The sequence below is a fragment of the Simochromis diagramma genome, unplaced genomic scaffold (genome assembly GCF_900408965.1).
Source record: "Simochromis diagramma unplaced genomic scaffold, fSimDia1.1 OVJJ01000091.1, whole genome shotgun sequence".
Lineage (NCBI taxonomy): Eukaryota > Metazoa > Chordata > Actinopteri > Cichliformes > Cichlidae > Simochromis > Simochromis diagramma.
Genome location: NW_024386901.1, coordinates 3,534,166 through 3,553,786, shown reverse-complemented (window position 1 = coordinate 3,553,786; position 19,621 = coordinate 3,534,166). Strand labels below are relative to the sequence as shown.

Here is a 19,621-nt window from a genome sequence, read left to right as displayed (position 1 = left end):
GTGTGTGTGTGTGTGTGTGTCTTGGGTGCAGGGATTGTCACGACAGTGTCCAGAACCTCGTCCCCATCACTGAAATTCAGAGTGACAGATATCACAGAGATAAGAGCTGATCAGGACCAATAGCTGAAAGACTGTGAGCTCTGGACGTACACACACCCTACTTGTTGAGCTGTGTTTTATGACTTGAGAAGTGTTAACTGATAACAGTCATATCTGCTGTCCTTACTGGAACAGAGCTGTAAAGATTTACTGAGCTGTTGACTTAGTTACACATACTCAGAAGATGCAGGAAATGAGCAATAACTGGGCGTTAATTGCCTATCCTACTTCATGGACAGTTCCAATCTATTGCTATCAGATTACAATGTAGTCTTTGTGGTTTTAACAGTGAATCATATTATGGAATATTGCAATATACATTTCACTTAACAGTTTGGAAACTACATTTTATCAGTTTATAGTTATCGATTTATTTGGAGCTTAAAGTCATTGGGAAATCATCTAAAATGCCAAAGGAAACAGGAAAGAGCTTGTTGGCCTGGACACTTTGGTTAACCAGACACTCGTATTTCTTCACTCACCAGATCAGTGTAATCAGCAGGTAACTTAAGACCCATTATCAAATCTATATGCGCTTCTCAGTATCACTTATTAATCACTAGTAGCAAAAGTGTTAGACTTCTTTGGAAGTTTGGTTGTTTCCTTTCTAACCAAAATTTAGGTGGGAGCCCTAATGCCACTTTCACTGGTATAACAAACACTTGCGGCTGATTTGCTTAATTTTAAAAAGATTATTTTTAATTACAAAAATTCTGTTATAGTTTTGGACACTTAGTAAACTTGGTTAAAGTTTCAAATTCAGACTACCTTAAACACTCAATTTAAAAAAAATTTCAACTCCTAGCTCTGCATGATGTCATTGAGCACAAAAGCCACACCCACCTGCAGTTCAAACCTTCTGTTTTCAAGGGTTAGCAAATCAGAAGAAAGCTTTTTTCAAGGTAGAAGGAGCAGCTCAGGTGTCTTATTTAAGAAAGGGAATGAAATTGGATTGCACCAGTAATCTGAGTACAATAAATATATTTAGAAGTCAGATTCATGCAATGCTTTAGTAGATAGAAATGATACATTCTCAAATATGTTTACTTAGCCTTACCCTGAACTGCCAAAGCATAAGGTCATGCCACATGTATGCACCATTAAGACCTAATCTCATAATCTCACCACACAGTCACCATCCACTCCTTCCTCACATAATTCGCCACTCAGTCCTGCAGGGCCAAATGACGCCTCATGCATGGCAGTTGGTATGGAGTCTGAATCTGACTCTCTGATAGTGTCCTTGTACAGCTGGTGAAACTTGACCGATGTGTGTCTTTGTGTTTGTAGGTGTGACAGCTGCGGCGCCGTTTTCCACGCCGAGTGTCGACAGAAAGCACAGCCGTGTCCTCGCTGCGTTCGCCGGGAACTCCACCACAAGAGGCCATCGTCCTTCTGGTCACCTGATGACGACAGCCCAGGCTGTTTCCACGTGCCCTACCAAGACACCTGAGACAAATACCCGCAGGAGCCATAACAAACAGGGCACCACCGCCCAGCCATCACCCTGGACAACAAGGGCCTGTTTCTCTGATTTGTGTGTGTCTGCAGGATGGACCTTGTGGGAGCAGTGACCAGGGAGTGGACTTGGAGCACTTTGTTGCAGCGTCAGGTTTGTGTTTTTGTGTGTGGACTTGCCAACGCACACGCCTGAGCCGAGCACCCTTTGGTTTTCTGTAAAGAGCAGGAAGAAAACCAACTGAAGAACTGCTGAGTCAGGCTCTACAGATCAAACTACTTGCATTTTGTAGTCCAGCACAAACAGATTATCCTTATCCCATCTCCTCCTCACTCCTCATTCCTACCTTTTACATTTTTCCAACTGCAGGAGTTAGACCTGCATAATCAAAGCTGATCAACTGGAGGAATTCAAGCTTAAAAACAATGTTGTGGATTGTAGCCACCTGCTCTCAAAGTCCAGCTTAAGTTTAACAATAAAATGAGTAGTCAGTAGGCAGAAAACTAGTATACAATCTCGGCAATGGATGTGTAAAAAACAAACCATTAAATTTGCTGCTCTCTTTTGGGTGAAATAAGCAAATTTTGAAATCCCCCTCCTCCGAGACCATGCAATGTTTTTGTCTTTGTTTACAGACTAAAATAGAGAATAACTGAAAACGGATCTGTGTGTAATGGAAATGTGTCAACTCATGTTAAAGTGATAGAGCTCTCAAAACTTCAAGCCCTTTTTTCACCATTTTTCCTTTCAGAGAGAAAGAGACATGTATTCATGTCAGTGATATTTATGTCAGCAGTCAAATATTAAAGGGTAAGGTATCAGTTTATTAATTTTATAATGGTAGTCAAAAGTGAAACACATTTTATAAGCTGTATTTTTTTTCCATGTTCTTATTGACCACTGATAAGAAAAAAACAACATTTTAACAGAAGCTATTTGGTCTAAAACTCCACAGTCCTCAGTCTGCAATCAAGACTGAACCTGAGATCACTTTCAGAACATGCTAGAGTGAATGAAGTATACAAACGGTGTCCTTTGTAATAGGATTTAAAAAGTGTGTTTTAATGACGAGTGCAGGACAGGAAGGCATGATTCAAATAAGCTGTTTTTACATGAAAATAGTGCCAGGAGGAAAACTTCTCAAAACAGTCCTGCAGCACAATCAGCTGCTTTACCCACATAAGAGCAGATTTCCTATAATATTACTAAAATCACATCTTCTCTGAAGGCACAGGTGCGCTGACGCAGAGTAGCTCATAAAAATCATAAGACCAGATTTCACAATAGTGCCACAAATTGTTGTCGAGATGCTCAAAGTCCCTGAACAGAGTTACTGTAAGTGACAGATTATTTTTTCAGCGGGACTCAAATGTTCTCAGCTTGTCTCGTAATGACAGTATTAATTTACTAAATCAGCTAATATTTGTATTATTTATAATATTTTTACTGTAGTGTGTGATAACTCTGCTGGGTTTATCCACGTGCTCCAAATGCTGTCAAAGTGGATTCTGCTGCAGGGCTGTTTTAATGAGCAGTGTTTTAGTTTTTTTTTTTTTTTAAACTGTGGCAACGTGTCTGCAGTGACATTTACAGTCTGACTAAATCCAAACTGACCACAGCTGCTGCTGTTCTGAAGAAACAAAAAAAATAATGTGTATGAAAGTATAAAAATCCTTCCCCTCTCTTCTACTTATAAGTTATTTAACGTGTGGATTTTCACTCACTCACTTGATCGCTGTTTCTTTAGTGCAGACTCTGTCAGTGTGTTTGGGCACATTTTCTTCCCTCCATCACTCTGACTGTAAAATAACAAAAGGGGCAATAATATAAACTGTAACTTAATTGTTTATTGTTGCCTTTTTCCCCTCCTGTGTCATTCTACTTCCTGTTGTGCTTTATTCATGCAGAATCTATCAAGCATGATAGCAGCTTTAGCGTTTTAGTATCTCTATGCAACCTAGATGGCCTTTATAATCCACAGCTCTGATGTGTAAAGGTCTGGGAACATGTTCTTTACAGTGCTGAACGAGCTGTGTTTACATCAAGTTTTAAGAATATAATAATGAAAGGAAATTAATCAAATTAATTTTCTGTCTTCTTTGCTGGTTTAAGAGTAAATAATTAAATCCTGCTATTTTTTTCTGGTTTGGTGTAGAGTGAAATGTTGGATACAGTGAGCTTTTATTTTTTCTACATAAAATATGAAACTGCTCCAATCAGTAAAAGATAGTAAAGTCTGCCTGTAGTGATCGATGAAAGCTGCACTCTTTGTTTTTAGGCACTGCTATAAAATCAGATTTCAAATATATTGCAAACCAGAAAATATTGGATTTCTCAACATCTTAAGACTCAAGGACTGCAGCTTTAAAGTTCAATATGCCAAAATGTGTAATATGTTTTGTTTTTTGTCTTTTGTTTTTCTTCCTAACAAGCTGAAATCTCAGTGCAGACTTTTTCCCATCTGTCCTTTCTTAACCTCCTCTTCATCAGCTTGTTTGAGCCATAAAATTACATCAATGTTGAAATGTGACAAACTTCAGCTCTGGTTTGATTCAGGAATATGTGTTTTTGTGAGATCAGTGACAGTTCTACGTGTTTGTGAAGCACTCAGGATGCTGCGCGTTGAAACTAAATAGGTGTTTGAGCTGAAATTAAATCATTTTTATTTATTTTACTTATTTATTTTTGTTTGTTTTAATGGTCATAACTGAAGTCATGTCGGGTGATATTAAAAACAGTGTTTAAGTTGTCGATTGATCGTGCCTGCTGCATAAAAAACGTTTGTTTTTGTTTTGTTTAATGACGTTTTTTATTATTATTATTACACTTTTTGAATGTGAACTCATGCTGTTTTTGTACTTTGGAGCCCAGCAGAGGTCAAAGATCATTTAACTGTTTATCACACAGATCAGAGTTTTGCAGGGGGAATAAATCACGTGTAATCAAGTCCAAATCCAGCCCACCACACAAAGTTAGCTCATCTGTTTCCAGTTGCATAACGAGCATAATCAAACCTCATCCTGGCCCCAACAAACAGCTTCAACTCAGAGGATCAAAATATGTCGATTTAGGGATTATATTCCTGTTACAGATTGCCAGATTGTAGAGTTTGTTTGTTTGTTTGTTTTCAGACTATGGCTATTTTTACAAGTCTACACATCACCCACAAAATCTGATTTCATGCCACTAAAACATTTCACACTGCAAAAGGCAAAAGATTGAAAGCCTTTTTTTCTTTTAAATTCCATAAACCATCAACTGAATAAGCACACAAAGCACCAGTGATGCATAAATTATAGAAGTGAAAGGCCTTACAGGTTTTCTGTGTGTGGAAACAGGCAGCTTAGACAAAGTTATACACACAAAGTACAGACTCGATATTATGATTTTTGCACAATATACAAAAAAAATGTGGGGCGTTATCCCCAAAATATTAATTTCACAAGCAAAAGTGCAACAGTAGAAAAAGGACTCAAAGAAGAAAATGACTGAAGAAATGAGGCTACATCTAACTAACCAGTATTTGTGTGTCTGTGTCAGCCACAATTTCATACAAGTATAATCGACTGAGCTGTGTGTGGGTAAAGTGGGTTGAAAAATTAGAACCTGTGTGAAGCAAGAGACATGCATTTACTTTTGGCAGACTTACTAAGTGAATTGGCTACAATTGTTTCAAAGACAATAAATATATTAGTAAAAGTTGAATTCAAACAATTACCTGTAAAAACTGGATACTAATTACTGTAGTACTTTATATTACCGTTGGTAACAATGTAGTAATAGTGGGGCAGTAAGAAACAAAAGCTAATAATGGCACAATTACAAGTTATTACCACTTAATTACAAAGTAATTATCTTGTATCAACGCTGATATTTATGTTACCGGTACTGTAATGCTATCATTAGCCTATATCTGTGAATCTGAGTGAAATATGGGTGGAATATGCATTTGTGTAGTTACTTGTTTAGACCTAATTATCAAACATTTCTATACTATGCACGCTATGAACTAAGATTGCGAACATAGTAAACATTATGCATGCTAAACATCAGTTATTGTCATCTTAAATAGCTCAGAGCACAAGTATAGCCTCGGGGTGATGCATGCTTCTCTATTTGTACAAGTGAAGTCATCTGAATAAATATATAAAACACAGCAAGAAGGGTGTAAACATCCTGAAGACATAAGCCAACATGCAAATTGACGCAAATGCAGACGAGGTCTTAAAAGACATGTTTGCATAAACAGTAACATTAGAAGAAGTCATGCCTGTCCTCATCTGCCCCAAACAAAATGATAAAAGTGACATTAATATCAATTAAGACCCAGATGTTTTTCTGTTTGTTGTTTCTGACATAACGCAGAATTAATTCTAGTATTGTAATATGATAATAGTATTCTAAAATATAAAACATCAACCAACATACCTTACCTTACCTTACCTTAGACTTACCTTATTATGAGGTTACTACCAGTTTCTGCAAGTCAGTGTATAAAAATTTGAATACAGATATTCCTGTTTTGTTGCTAGCAGGTTATTTTTTTTATCAACATATTACTATGATTAGCTTTTGGTTTTGCTCCATAGGCATATGGCCTGTTATTACCCATCTGCATAAATGTCAGTGTAATATTACTCAGCTCTTTATAGTTGTTGATACAAGATAATTATGTGTTATAATTATAATATAATTAATAAATTATAATTTTTTTATCTCCTCATTTCCAACTTGTTACCTCACTTTTACAATATTCTTACTGATCTATAATAGAAAGTACAACCATAACTATTTTTTAAAAGGTAAAAGGGACATTTAGTTCTGTTGCTCCAGTCTAATGATGCATTTTTAAAGAGCAGAAACCTAATGTATGGAAAGAAAACCCATATAGGACAAATACCTGCTGGGCCCAACAATTTGCCACTATGTAGCTAAAGTTACTTGATTGTGTACTTTGAGAAATGTATTAAATTACTTGCTAATTTTATGCTGTTGTTTCACTGCAACCTGGAAGTGCAGGTTTATGTTTATTTGATTTTTAAATAATACTGCAATATTGCAACATCTGCAAATCTCTTATGTCTTTTGTTCCAGCTGCTTTTTTATTTCTTTACATGACTGCAATGTTATCCTAGTAACCTCCAGCTCAAGCCTAAGTTGAAATTTTAAGGAAGTTTTGTTTTGTTTTGTTTTTTTGGTACTTGACTTGAAATGTTGCTTATGTTTCAGGCACATGGTGATCATTGCAGTATGGTCTTAGAGAATAATATATTGTACAGTATTTAAGCACAGTAGCTGGACTGAAAATCTTTTGCACTTTTAAGTTTTTTTTATTGTCCTTGTTTATCCTTGTTTTCACATCCAAATTCTGATGCAAATACAGGGAGTTGAACTTTTTTTTTCTGTCTTATTTAATCAGCCCTTCCTGCTGTTGGATTTTGTTCAGATTTGTCTGCTAGCCACTGATGCCAATAAAGACAAACTTCTCAACAGTGAAAGTGTTTTGAGTGCATGTTGAGAAATTGTTTGGGTTTCACTGCATTAAGGATTGCTAATATTTTGTGTACAGTACAGTGTAAAAATGTAAGAATGTACTAAGAATGTACTAAGATGCATCCAAGAATAAGAGGTGTATTTTCTAATTGTAAACCTGGATAATTATGAGTCTGAGCTGAGGGTGGAAGAAGTACTCTAAGCTTAAATTGAACTTATTGGTATTACCATGTAGTAGAAATACTCTTGCTACAGATGTGTAGTTTAATTTTGCATTAAAATATAGTCATGATACAAAAAGTAAAAATTGTGGGGAACTTTGGGGTTCTTCAGAGAACTAGAGTTACAGAGAGTGATTCAAAAAAGAGGAAATAATCAGTGATCAGCAGTTCTCTGGGTGAAAAATGCCTTGTGGATACCTGAGGTCAGAGGGGTAACAGCCCTGCTGCTGATAGGAAGACAAAAATAACTCCGGAAATCAGAACACTGGAAAAAACTGTTGTCTGACAAGTCTTGATTTCTGTTGAAGCATCCAGACGGTAGAGTCAGAATCTAGCATAAACAGCATGATCGCGTGGATCAATCCTGATTTGTATCAACAGTTCAGACTGATGCTGCTGACACTGTTGGTGTAGGGGATATTTTCTTGAGCCACTTTGGCCACCTCATTATCAACTGAGAACAATTTAAATGTCACAGCCTGCATGATGTTGCTCATGTCCATCTCTTTATGACCACATTGTACCCTCATATGATAACATGCCACATCAGAAAGCTCAGATCATATAAACTGGATTCTTGAACACGACAATGAGTTCACTGCACTCAAATGGCCTCCACACTCTCCAGATTTCAATCCAATAAGAGAACCTTCTGGAACAGGTGATTTGCATCATGAATGTGCAGCTGACAAATCTGCAGCAGCTGTGTGATGCTGTCATGTCAACATATCTGCCCTGTCAGATGCATGCGTACTGCAACTGATTCAAGTGAAAGATATGTGTATATGCAGCATTAGACTTGATTTTTTACTTGGTAATTTATTAATCAGTCATCTCATTGCAAGAAGGCAAAGTTTTGATTTACTGACATCAATCAGATTTTTTTTTCTTTAGAAAGGAGAAAGACAAGTCTGAGAAGATGTTAATATTGGAAACTGACAAAAAGTGGAACTTGAAACAATTCGAGGGCAAACACTTTTTGTTAAAACAAGGAGAGGTATCCTACTAGTCATCTGAATAAATATACAGTGTGCAAACATGCTGAACACATTTGCTAATATGTAAATTACGTGAAATGCAAATATGCCTTAAGTATTTATGCAGCAAGATTGAAATCATGTGTTCATAAGTCATGCCTGTCATCACCTGCCTCCAGTAGACATTAATATGGCTTTAATATCAATGTGTGGCTTCAAGGGTCATACTTGAAGATAACTGCTAACAGTATTTTTTGCAAAGATATGGTTGTTCTCAGAATGTGTTAAGATACATCCATGGATAATGAAGCTGTGCATTAGTATATCTTCAGTGAAAATGAACTTTGGAGTAAATACATGACATGACTATGTCACAGTTTGAGAATGACAGTGACTTCACTGTGGTCGAACAGGAGATTTACATCATAGATCTGCAGCAACTGTGTGATATCATCATGTCAACATGGACAGAAATTCTCAGAGGAACCTTCCCAGCATTTTCTTGAATTTATGCAACAAAGAATTAAGACTGCTTTGAAAGTAAAACTGGTCCTACCCAGTACTAGTAGGGTCTAACTGATGAAGTGACCTGTGAATGTCTATAGCATAACTTCTATATCATAACCATCTCACGACCCTTCAAATTAACCTTGTGACTATCCTATGTCTTTTGCACCAACATAGTCCTTGACTACGTTCTGTCTTCTCAGAAATATCCCACAACAAAATGTTACACAGGAGATGTTAGGATAACTTCTACCGAATGAAAATCATGAAATAATTGCACATTTTTCCCAGTGAAATTGCAAATTTCATGCAGTAGACCCTGTCGACGAGTGATTCCAAATTTGGGCCAGGAATTTTTTCTGGTGCCATGATACTGAAAGCTTTTGCGAACCTGCAATAATCTGTTTTTGTGTGGGGTGTGTGTGGGGGGGGAACATGATGGGATAGAGATTGGAAACCAGTACTTTGTGGAAAAGAGATCTTGTGGGGCAGAACATTTAAACTGGAAATTCAATTCAATTCAATTCAATTTTATTTATATAGCGCCAAATCACAACAAAAGTTGCCTCAAGGCGCTTCATAGATACAGAGAAAAACCCAACAATCATATGACCCCCTATGAGCAAGCACTTTGGCGACAGTGGGAAGCAAAAACTCCCTTTTAACAGGAAGAAACCTCCGGCAGAACCAGGCTCAGGGAGGGGCAGGGCCATCTGCTGCGACCGGTTGGGGTGAGAGAAGGAAGACAGGATAAAGACATGCTGTGGAAGAGAGACAGAGGTTAATAACAGATATGATTCAGTGCAGAGAGGTCTATTAATACATAGTGAGTGAGAAAGGTGACTGGAAAGGAAAAACTCAATGCATCATGGGAATCCCCGGCAGCCTACGTCTATTGCAGCATAACTAAGGAAGGATTCACTGAGCTGACTTATTGTACTCCATATAAGGTAGAAAACAATGCAACCTAAAACTGGGATTATTTAATTTGTTGAACTTTAACTTAAACCAGATGTTAGATGCCTGTATTCTTACACTGCGCACTGCATTGGCAGTTGAGTTTAGTACCACATTTGAGTATTTCGTCCAAAGTCTCAGGAGATAAAACTCCTTTTACAGAGCAATAGTTTAATGAGAGCACAAGATTCACAGATTGTGACACGTGGATCATCTCCATGTGCCGAAAAGCGCCGTGTGACGTGAACAATTTCCAAATGAATTCACAGTTTGCTGAGGTGAAAAACGATAACGTGTCAGTTTGCAGCTGATGATCAGATTATGAGCTCAGCCTCAAGCTGAGCTGAGAGAAAACAAGATCCATGTGAATAAAGGTGCATGTAAACCTGCTAGAGTGAACATGGATATTGTGTGAGAGAGCTGGGAGCTCAGAGGCGGACTCATTTGCCTCTGATGTATGTCGAGCAGTGGGCAAATTGAAGCTGAGTGTCGACCGTGCTTAATTGTCATCGCCAATTAGTGCATTGTAGGACGCCCACAATGGATCAACTGTAGCGAGTAGAACGAAGTCCTTTGTGCTTCTCCAGTGGCCTGCGAGCCAGTCAAGACTCATTTAGTGGACTGAACAACGACGGAGCAGAAATGCCAACAAAAATGAAAACAAAAGACAGTTTAAGGAGGAAAAGAGGACGAGGAAAGAAAAAGAGAGGAGGAGGAGGGGGAATGTGGACAACGGTCACAGAGGAGGAAGGACCGGGCCTCTGCTCTCCCAACATGAGTGGAGAGTGCATGGCTTTGACACGCACACATACACAGTACCCCCCCTCAACATTTATCGAGCCGCTACACAAAAGCTGGCAGGGCCCCAGTGTTCCCAGTGACCTGGTTGTTCAGACGCTCGTTTGGCCACATCGACGCTTTCAGCAGGCCTCTGATTGTCAGTGTGCTTTTACCAAGGTTAAAGGGTAGATCCACTGTTTTCTACTTAAATCCTTAATGAGATGTTTTTTTGTTGTTGTTTTTTTTATTGAACGCAATTAAGCACAAAACAACCTTCTAAACAGAGATTCACAGAAGCCTTCAACAAACCAGTGACAAGCCAGGCAGAAGAGGTTTCATGAGCTGCCAAACTGTTGGGGAATTGGTTTTGAAAGACAATTCCAGCTGATTGCAACTTATTCTATAAGGTCTGTTATGTGGATTATTCGCTAGCTTTGCAATTTCCAACTAATTCTAAAGATTTGGGGAAACAACGAGTTGGATAAAATAGCTTAAAAATTGTGTATATGAGGTATGAAGTGCAAGCTCCTTGCAGATTTTACAGAACAATAGACTGTCTTTCTTTAAAGATAATAAACCAAATATAAACCAAATTAACGGTCGACATATTAAAGATTATGTCAAAAATGCATCTGCGTCTTGTATAACAGAGACATAACAGCAGTTTTCTTGTTGGCTCGCCATGAATCTGGTGATTGTGTTATTTTGTTCTTGTTGCTGTTCATACAAAAACATTGGACTGATTGTTGGTTATATTCATGGACAGGCAGACAGACAATTAATCATTAAATGCACAATGGCTACAGTCCTTGGCAAGTGACATTTGTAGACAAGAATTAGCAAAAAAAACAAAACAGATTAGCTATCATAGGTTTTTAGCTTAAAGGCCTTTACACGCCAACTGTGTTGCAAAAAAATGTCACGAAATTCCATATTTTTCTGATGGAAACTTGTCATATATCTATATCTACACACATATATATATACACATATATATATATATAGATCAAAAGCATTGCATTTATGCAACAAAAAACGATAGTTTTCAGAAAAATCACATTAAGAAAAAAAGTTGACATCAAGCGATGATCAGCTGATCCAGTTGTTGCTAAACAAAAGAAGACGAAGAAAGTGAGAACATGTGTAAAGGCTTTAACACCTTTTATACTTCCTTGAACACACCTCGCATCCACTAACCCACCCACTGTCATTACACATTTCCTGGGACCTGAGGCTCGGTCCCTGCACCAAGTATAGATCATACAGTTGGGAAAATCATCATTTGATCCCCTGCTGAAGTTTGTACACTTAGAAAGAAATGAACCCCCTGTTTTTATGCTTGTTTCGTTTTAATGGAGAACATCAACCAAACATCCATAAAGAACGCATTACATAAAAAATATAAATTGATTTACATGTTTGCTTGATTCCCAAGCAAAACATGACTTAGTAGTTGATGGTGCCATTAATGAGAGTGTTACCGGTGGTGTTCTTGGTGACTGTGGTACCACCACCTTTCTCATGATCATCCTCACCCCATGGGCCAAGATCTTGCATTGATGGTCATTTTACATTTCTTCCATTTCCGATAATCCCACTGACAGTTGTCACTTTCTCATCAAGCTTCTTGCTGATGGTCTCGTAGCTCATGCCAGCCTTGTACAGGTCTACGATCTTGTCCCCGACATCCTTTGACAGCTCTCTGATCTTGCCAATGGTGGTGGAGAGATTCTTCAGTGGAAGAAGTTGGCTCTGTGGACAGGTGTGTTTTATGCACAAAAGAATTTTGATCTGGAGTATGTGCAATTGATCAACTGACTGACTGATTGTAATCTGTGTGCCACATGTGCACATAGCCAATCAAATACTTATTATTAGAGGATTGTTAGAGAATTTCTTTATAAGGGAGCAAACTTTAAGCAGATGATCACTTTAGCTGTTCATCATACAGATATGTTTTTGGAAAACACTGGTTACTTTGAAAACTGTGGTTAAGGAATACAAAGCCAAGCTAAGCAACATATGAAGTACTGCTTTGGATCCATGGCATCGAACAGCAACCTTAGAGATCCTCATTGCAGTCACTTAAATAGACATTAATTTTGTCTTGTGGACAGAAATTCTTCAGCAGGCTGTGGGAAGCACACCTCAATCACAGATAAATCCTCCTTAAAACTGTCTTAAGGCAAGACACTGTAATATATTATTCATTATGTCACTGAGAGTCCTCGCGGGTGAAACAAGTACAGATGTGTGTGTGTTGTGGTTACCTGAACATCTAGTGATGCAGGTCACGTCTCCGTGTGTTCTCCCTTAAATCTTAGGCAAACACAACTGGCACAAGTAATCACATGCATATGTTTGTGTGTCTGTGTGTGTGCTTTGGTATACATGACAGATTGATGCCTTCCCAGCTTTACATATGAACTCCTCATTGTTTGCTTTAATCTATCAGTGTGAGCCGAGGAGGGGTAAATCAGAAAGACTCGTCTCAGCTGATATGCTGAACACACACACACACACACACACACACACACACAAACACACCTTTGGAAACCTTTGTCCCCCAGCCAGAGCTGTGACCTTTGTACAGTGTGGCTACAGAGAGAGAGCAGCGTTAGGAGATCTGCTATCGAGCACAACTGATTTTTTTTACCACTTCATTTAGATATCAGTGTGTTCATTGCGAGCATTTCTCAGACCTTAGCTGGCAACCTACACTCCCTTACACACCCACGTGCATGCTGCTCTGATAACCTGTCCATAACTCCAGGTTTCAAAAAAACTGTCCAGTACTCCACGATGAAGTCGGATCCCAGTTTAGAATTACTATCTTGCTTAAACAGGCGCACAGAGTTTTCCCCTTTTAAAGTAGAACTTACATTGTTGCTATCAGCTTCAGTAAAACTGCTCTGCTTTGTTTTAACTTTCAAATATGAGGAACTGATTTTACTTTGCGGCAGAATGAACAAAAATTCTTTCAATAGGTTCACTAAAAAATATTATTATTTTTTATGTTACTATTGTGACCTTGAGGCGATGATGTGGATACACTGCATCATGTGTGAAACTGATGGCAATTTAAAAAAGGATATTTAATTTAATAAAGCAAATATAGATTAAATTGTTATTTATATTAAAAGACTGAAAAAGATCCAAACATACTGTAACAACTCTGTAACAATATAACAGCTTAAAAAAAAAAAAAACTTTAATAGTGTTTATTTTTTCTTCCTTCCAAACAGTGTCCTTTATACTTGCACCTTTTACATCATTCTTCATGTGTCTGCTCTGATCAGTGCATCGTGGATGCAAGGTTCATGCAAATCTCCGTCAACATGATTTCTGAGATCTAATCAAAGCCCAGTGCTGCCATGTGAGGAGACCTGAACATCAGTCGGCGTTGGAGTTTAAACAGGTCAGTGATTCAATTTGGTCTATTTGACAAGAAAAGGCTTCTAATTTCATTAACTCCAAATAAAGCAGACTTTGTTTAACTCACACGGCAGAGGACACCTCCACTCTCCTAACCTTCTTTAGCTTTGTATGGAGGCAATTAAAGCATCCATCCCTAGATACACCTTGAAAACTGTCTCATATACTGATTTTTGTTCTTTGATTAATGGAAAGAAATGAAGAAATACTGAAACACACTGCTACACTAAACACTGTTGCCGGGTATTGTAAGCTGTGCAGACTGAAAAGTCCTTTTAGGGTAAATTTCACCTTGGTATGGCGCCAGGGAGGAAGGTAAATATGGGTCCATTGTAACATGGTAAAATAAATGAATAATAATAATGATCAGTAAATTCTTGTTGTTCTTGTTTCGGTGCATCATTTACAGTTAATGGCATGTTCAGCATAAGTAGACCAAGCAAGGAGTGAACAACAGGCCGTAAACAAAAGACCTGTTATTACACCTGAACAACAAAAAATAATTATATGTAACAAAGGACAAGACAAAAAATGAAAATAAAAAAATGACATGCTCAACTCCAAAACAATAACAGTTAAATGTGTAAACAGTTTAATGGATGCTAAACCATCAAAAAGCCAAACTATTAATGAGAATTTCAGCACATATCACTTATTGACTATAACCTGGTGTCTGTTTTGTTTTTCTTATTGCCATATGATATTAAATATATTATATGTGTAACTGTGAGTTCTGATAAATGGAAACAGAATGACTAAACAGAGGTGACTGACAGCAACAATAAATATAAAGTTTACTTATATTTATTAAAAAGATATCAAGAATTACAGTTTTGTCAGGAAAAAACAAGCAATGAATGACAACAAAGTCAACAAAACGGAGGAGCATTCAATAATAATAATAATAATAATAATAATAATAATAATAATAATAAAGCATGAACCTCGTGGATTATAATGCACGTGTCTGCTTCACTGAAAATGAATGGAGAAGTCCGTTTAGTGCGTGTGTGTGTGTGGTCCTGTGGTGGAGGTGTGAGTGGGTGGAGAGACCTTATCCATCATCTGATACCTTCAAGCTCTCCCGGTAAACTCCAGCCCCTAATGCAGGAAGTCATAAATATGACTCACTGATGCGTTCACGTGCTGCTCGATACTGGGGACAATCCCAAACATGCGCTCTAACCGCACGGGCGCTTTGTTGAGCTGCGCTACAAAAGGAAACACAAATAAAGGAGTTCACATTTTACTAATAAATAAATACGTAAATAAAGTCAACGTGTGCGTTTTCTTTATATAAAGAAAGTTTTCATTTGTAAAAGAAAAACTGAGTGCTTTTAGGGTTTTACTAGAGACCAAACAAAGCACTGAAATACAGGTTTTTGCCTCATTATAAAAACCTGGCCAAGAAGAACGTTTTTTAACTGCATAATAATAGACAGGCGACAAAAAACCCTTAAAAATAGTCCATTCAATATCGAGAATCAGTGTGTAGCAGCTACTTCACAAAAATTGTAACATTGTAACCTAATCTTATTTTTCTTCTTTCATTTTGTATTTGTTTTTATTAAATTGAGTACTTTATACACATAAAAATGTATAAAAATTGAAAACACATTTCTGTAATAAAAATCGGACACCGTACTGACTTTGCTTGGCAGAAATACCCGATTTTGTTTCATTTCAAGTAAGAAGAAACTCGAAAGGTGTGTTCACGGAGGAATTGTGACATTTCCGACAGCCTTGAATGCAGCAGACCCTCGGCGCGGTGAGGAGGTGCTGCAGTTTCAAACGGACTTTATTCCGTCCTCGGGCTCAGTGCGCGAGGCTGACACGCGCTGCTGCACTAATAAGTTTTTACCCTGAAGAACATTTGCGGATTATTCTCGTGTTTTATTTCGTTTTCCCTCCTAGAGAAGTGCAACAGGTGCGGCAGAGGGGACACTTTTAAAAGTTTGAAAATAATGCTGCTGACGGAATAAACCAGCCCGAGAGGACACGACAAGTGGATTTTACGCACCGAGCTTCGTGCGCTGGAGACAGCCACACGTTTGTCGTACACCGGAGAACCGCTCTTTGCTCTGTGTTTGTTCACGTTGTCACGGACATTTTCTACTTCATGATGCCACTTTTTCTGGCGTCTGTGAATTATCGGAAGGAAACGGTGTAAAAACAAAAACAAAAAAACAACAACGACAACAACAACAAAATGTTAGAGGGTCGTTAAATTTAGTGGAACGTGACAGCCGGAGATGAACTTTCTCCGTAATGATTGCAGGAGCTCTGGTGAATGATTGACAGCTGCTCGCAGGATCAACTGGATTTACCGTCAGACTTCAGCTTATGCTTCAACCATTAAGAGGCTGTTTATGTCCTGATTTATCCACCAGAAGAAGAAAGTTCTCAGTCAGGTTTCTGAGATGACCATGCAGTAAAAGGACTCTTGTATTAGATTTCTTCGTTAAATGACTCCAAATGAATCGTTGTGAATTTTAATATTTATTTATGGCATCTACAGTGAGACACATGCCGTGGCCCCTCATAATGCTGCTGCTGCTGCTGCTCCTCCACTCCCCTGGCTTCACATCAGGTGCTTCTAAGGATCTGGTGTGTGAGCCCATAACTGTGCCCATGTGTCGGGGCATTGGTTACAACCTGACCCACATGCCCAATCAGTTTAACCACGACACCCAGGAAGAGGTGGGCCTGGAGGTCCACCAGTTCTGGCCCCTGGTCCGGATCCGCTGCTCCCCGGACTTACTCTTCTTCCTGTGCAGCATGTACACACCAATCTGCCTGCCAGACTACCGCAAGCCGCTCCCACCCTGCCGCTCGGTGTGTGAACGAGCCAAACGGGGCTGCTCGCCTCTCATGAGTCAGTATGGCTTTGAGTGGCCCGAGAGGATGAGCTGTGAGCAGCTGCCACAGTTAGGGGACGAGACCCTGTGCATGGACCAGAACAGCAGCGAGACCACCACCCTGGCTCCCCCATTCCCCAAGCCCACCCCTAAGGGCAGGACTAGACCGCCGAGCCCCCCGCAGTGCGACAGGGAGTGCCGCTGCAGAGAGCCGCTGATCCCCATCATGAGGGAGTCTCACAGCCTGTATGGCCGGGTCCAGACTGGCCCACAGCTCAACTGCGCCCAGCCCTGCCACCTGCCTTTCTTCTCGCCAGATGAGCACGCCTTTACTAGCTTCTGGGTGGGACTGTGGTCGGTGCTGTGCTTCATCTCCACCTTGACAACCGTTGCCACCTTTCTCATTGACATGGAACGCTTCAAGTACCCAGAGAGGCCCATCATCTTCCTGGCTGCCTGCTACCTCTTTGTCTCCTTGGGTTACATCATCCGGCTGGTGGCAGGTCACGAGCGAGTGGCGTGTGGCGCCAGCGGCGACCACCTGCACATCCTCTACGACACCAACGGCCCCGCTCTCTGCACCCTCGTCTTCTTGCTGGTGTACTTCTTCGGCATGGCCAGCTCCATCTGGTGGGTGGTGCTGTCCTTCACCTGGTTTCTGGCCGCAGGGATGAAGTGGGGCAGCGAGGCCATCGCGGGATACTCACAGTATTTCCACCTCGCCGCTTGGCTCATCCCCAGCGTCAAGACCATCGTGGTGCTGGCTCTCAGCTCTGTGGACGGGGACCCTGTGGCTGGAATCTGCTATGTGGGGAACCAGAGTCTGGAGAATCTGAGGGGATTTGTGCTCGCACCTCTTGTGGTTTACCTCTTCACCGGATCGCTTTTCTTACTCGCCGGCTTCGTTTCTCTGTTCCGCATCAGGAGCATCATCAAGCAAGGTGGCACCAAGACGGACAAACTGGAGCGGCTGATGATTCGCATCGGGCTCTTTACGGTGCTGTACACTGTCCCCGCCACTATTGTGGTGGCCTGCCTGGTGTATGAGCAGCACTACCGGCCCGGCTGGGAGCGAGCTTTGGCCTGCCTCTGCCCATCCGAACGCCAGCGCTTGGGACTAGGCCCGGACTACGCCGTCTTCATGCTCAAATATTTCATGTGCTTAGTGGTGGGCATCACCTCAGGAGTCTGGATTTGGTCGGGAAAAACTTTAGAGTCCTGGAGGAGGTTTGTGGCTCGATGCTGTCCCTGTTGGCCACAGAAAGCCACCGCTCCACCCTCCATGTACAGTGAGGCCAGTACTGCTTTAACTGGACATACTGGAACTGGGCTGACATCAGGGATCTACCATAAAGCTGTTCCGCCTCATATATGAGCTTTTAAGAGGACTCGTGTACAGCCACATCTCCCAGTATCCAAACACAGACTGGGATTGTGGACATATATCAGAACTGTGAGCTAGAACTGCTTTCCTTGGACGTAGAGCTCAAACCTTTGACTGAACTTGACTGTCACTGAGGAACTAACCTTTGAGTTAAATGGATCCATAATGGAGTCCCACATGCTTCTCCTCATCCTGAGCACTGACAGAGAGAGAGAAAAAAACACATATTTATTTATGTATATATTGTACAAATATTTGGTGTTTAAAAAAAAAGATAACATGCCATATATTTAGTTTCTAACCAGCTGATGCCACTGCCACAATCGTAAGTGTAAGACGCCAGAAAAACAAATCAGATTTGAGCTGTATAAACTCGTGTATAAATGTGCTGTAGTATGTCAGTGTCTGAGTGAATTGTTTTGTATGGTTACAAACTGAAGGTGGGAAAAGGTCCTTATTATGTTGCTTTTTCCCAAAACCAGAGATGAAATTCTTTGAAAGTCTTTTTCTCATTTTAACTGTCTCGTTAAATCACTAAAGTTTCTGTGGGGGGGAATCTAGTTTTGTTCATGTATTGTGAACTAATGCACAATTTTTATGTTAAAGATACAGGATGAAACTTCAGCCCCATCTGCTGGTTCAAAGGGGACCTGCTCACCCCCCACCTCACCCCCAACAGATGAACATTAGACCACAGACCCATCTGAATTTTGTTCTTAGCTGTTGAAAAACATTAATAGCATAAATGACCAATTAATGATTATTCTGTGGTGCCCTGACCTCAGCTCAGTGACCTCTAGAGGTCCTTGGACCTCACTTTGAGAACCACAAAGTGATTTTTATAGCAGTATTTTGCCAGAACAAACAGATGTTAGGGTTAGACTCTGTACAGTAAAGGTCACCTTAGACTCTGGAAAACTGAACTAGCCATGTTTAACAAATAACCAAGACATAGTTTAATCCATAGTTTAAATCTATAGAAGTAAAAAGTAACAATTTAAATTTTCCCAGGTTGTTATTTATCTTGTTCTGTTTGGGATTTGGACTGCTGGATGAAGAAAACAAGCACTTTGAAAAATCTTCTTTTTGAACAATGTCACAATTTAAAAGCTCTTTTGCTTAATAGTTAATTAACTGAGGAACTGAGAATGTACCTGTATTTTGAGTTTTTCTCATGTAAGTAAGAACCAAACCCTCCTATGTTGCATGGATCTGTGGTCTAATGTAAGTTATCTGTTTGACAACTTGATAAAAACTGACTTTCAGAAGTCACACTCACTGCATGGTGTACAGTTTACCCAGAAAAGTGTGCGTGTGTGGAGGGTGGGGATGGGAGAGAGAGACAGAGAGTGCTAAAGACAACAAAATGAATGACGGTGGACGAGTACAACATGAAATCCGTCTCAGTGCAGAGTGCTACAGCGCTAATGCAGAACTGACTGGACCTGTGA

The 19,621-nt window shown here is 39.8% G+C and overlaps 2 protein-coding genes across 9 annotated transcripts in view; both read left to right on the top strand.

Annotated features, from left to right (window-relative positions):
• plekhm3 (pleckstrin homology domain containing, family M, member 3) overlaps positions 1–7,056 on the top strand; it is a 51,281-nt gene extending 44,225 nt beyond the window's left edge. For all 8 annotated transcript variants that reach the window (XM_040034832.1, XM_040034834.1, XM_040034838.1 and 5 more), the window contains one exon: positions 1,390–7,056. In XM_040034832.1, the coding sequence (XP_039890766.1) occupies positions 1,390–1,552 (163 nt within the window). In that variant the 3' untranslated portion in view covers positions 1,553–7,056. The remainder of the gene's footprint in view (positions 1–1,389) is intronic.
• Positions 7,057–15,699: 8,643 nt separating this feature from the next.
• On the top strand, positions 15,700–18,383 carry fzd5 (frizzled class receptor 5). The gene has a single exon (XM_040034828.1). It carries the CDS (start codon positions 16,434–16,436, stop codon positions 18,159–18,161), a length of 1,728 nt encoding a protein of 575 aa, XP_039890762.1. The 5' UTR covers positions 15,700–16,433; the 3' UTR covers positions 18,162–18,383.
• The last annotated feature ends 1,238 nt before the right edge of the window (positions 18,384–19,621 follow it).

Coding starts and splice junctions, on each gene's coding strand:
- fzd5 (XM_040034828.1), top strand. CDS start 16,434: ATGGCATCTACAGTGAGACACATGCCGTGGCCCCTCATAATGCTGCTG.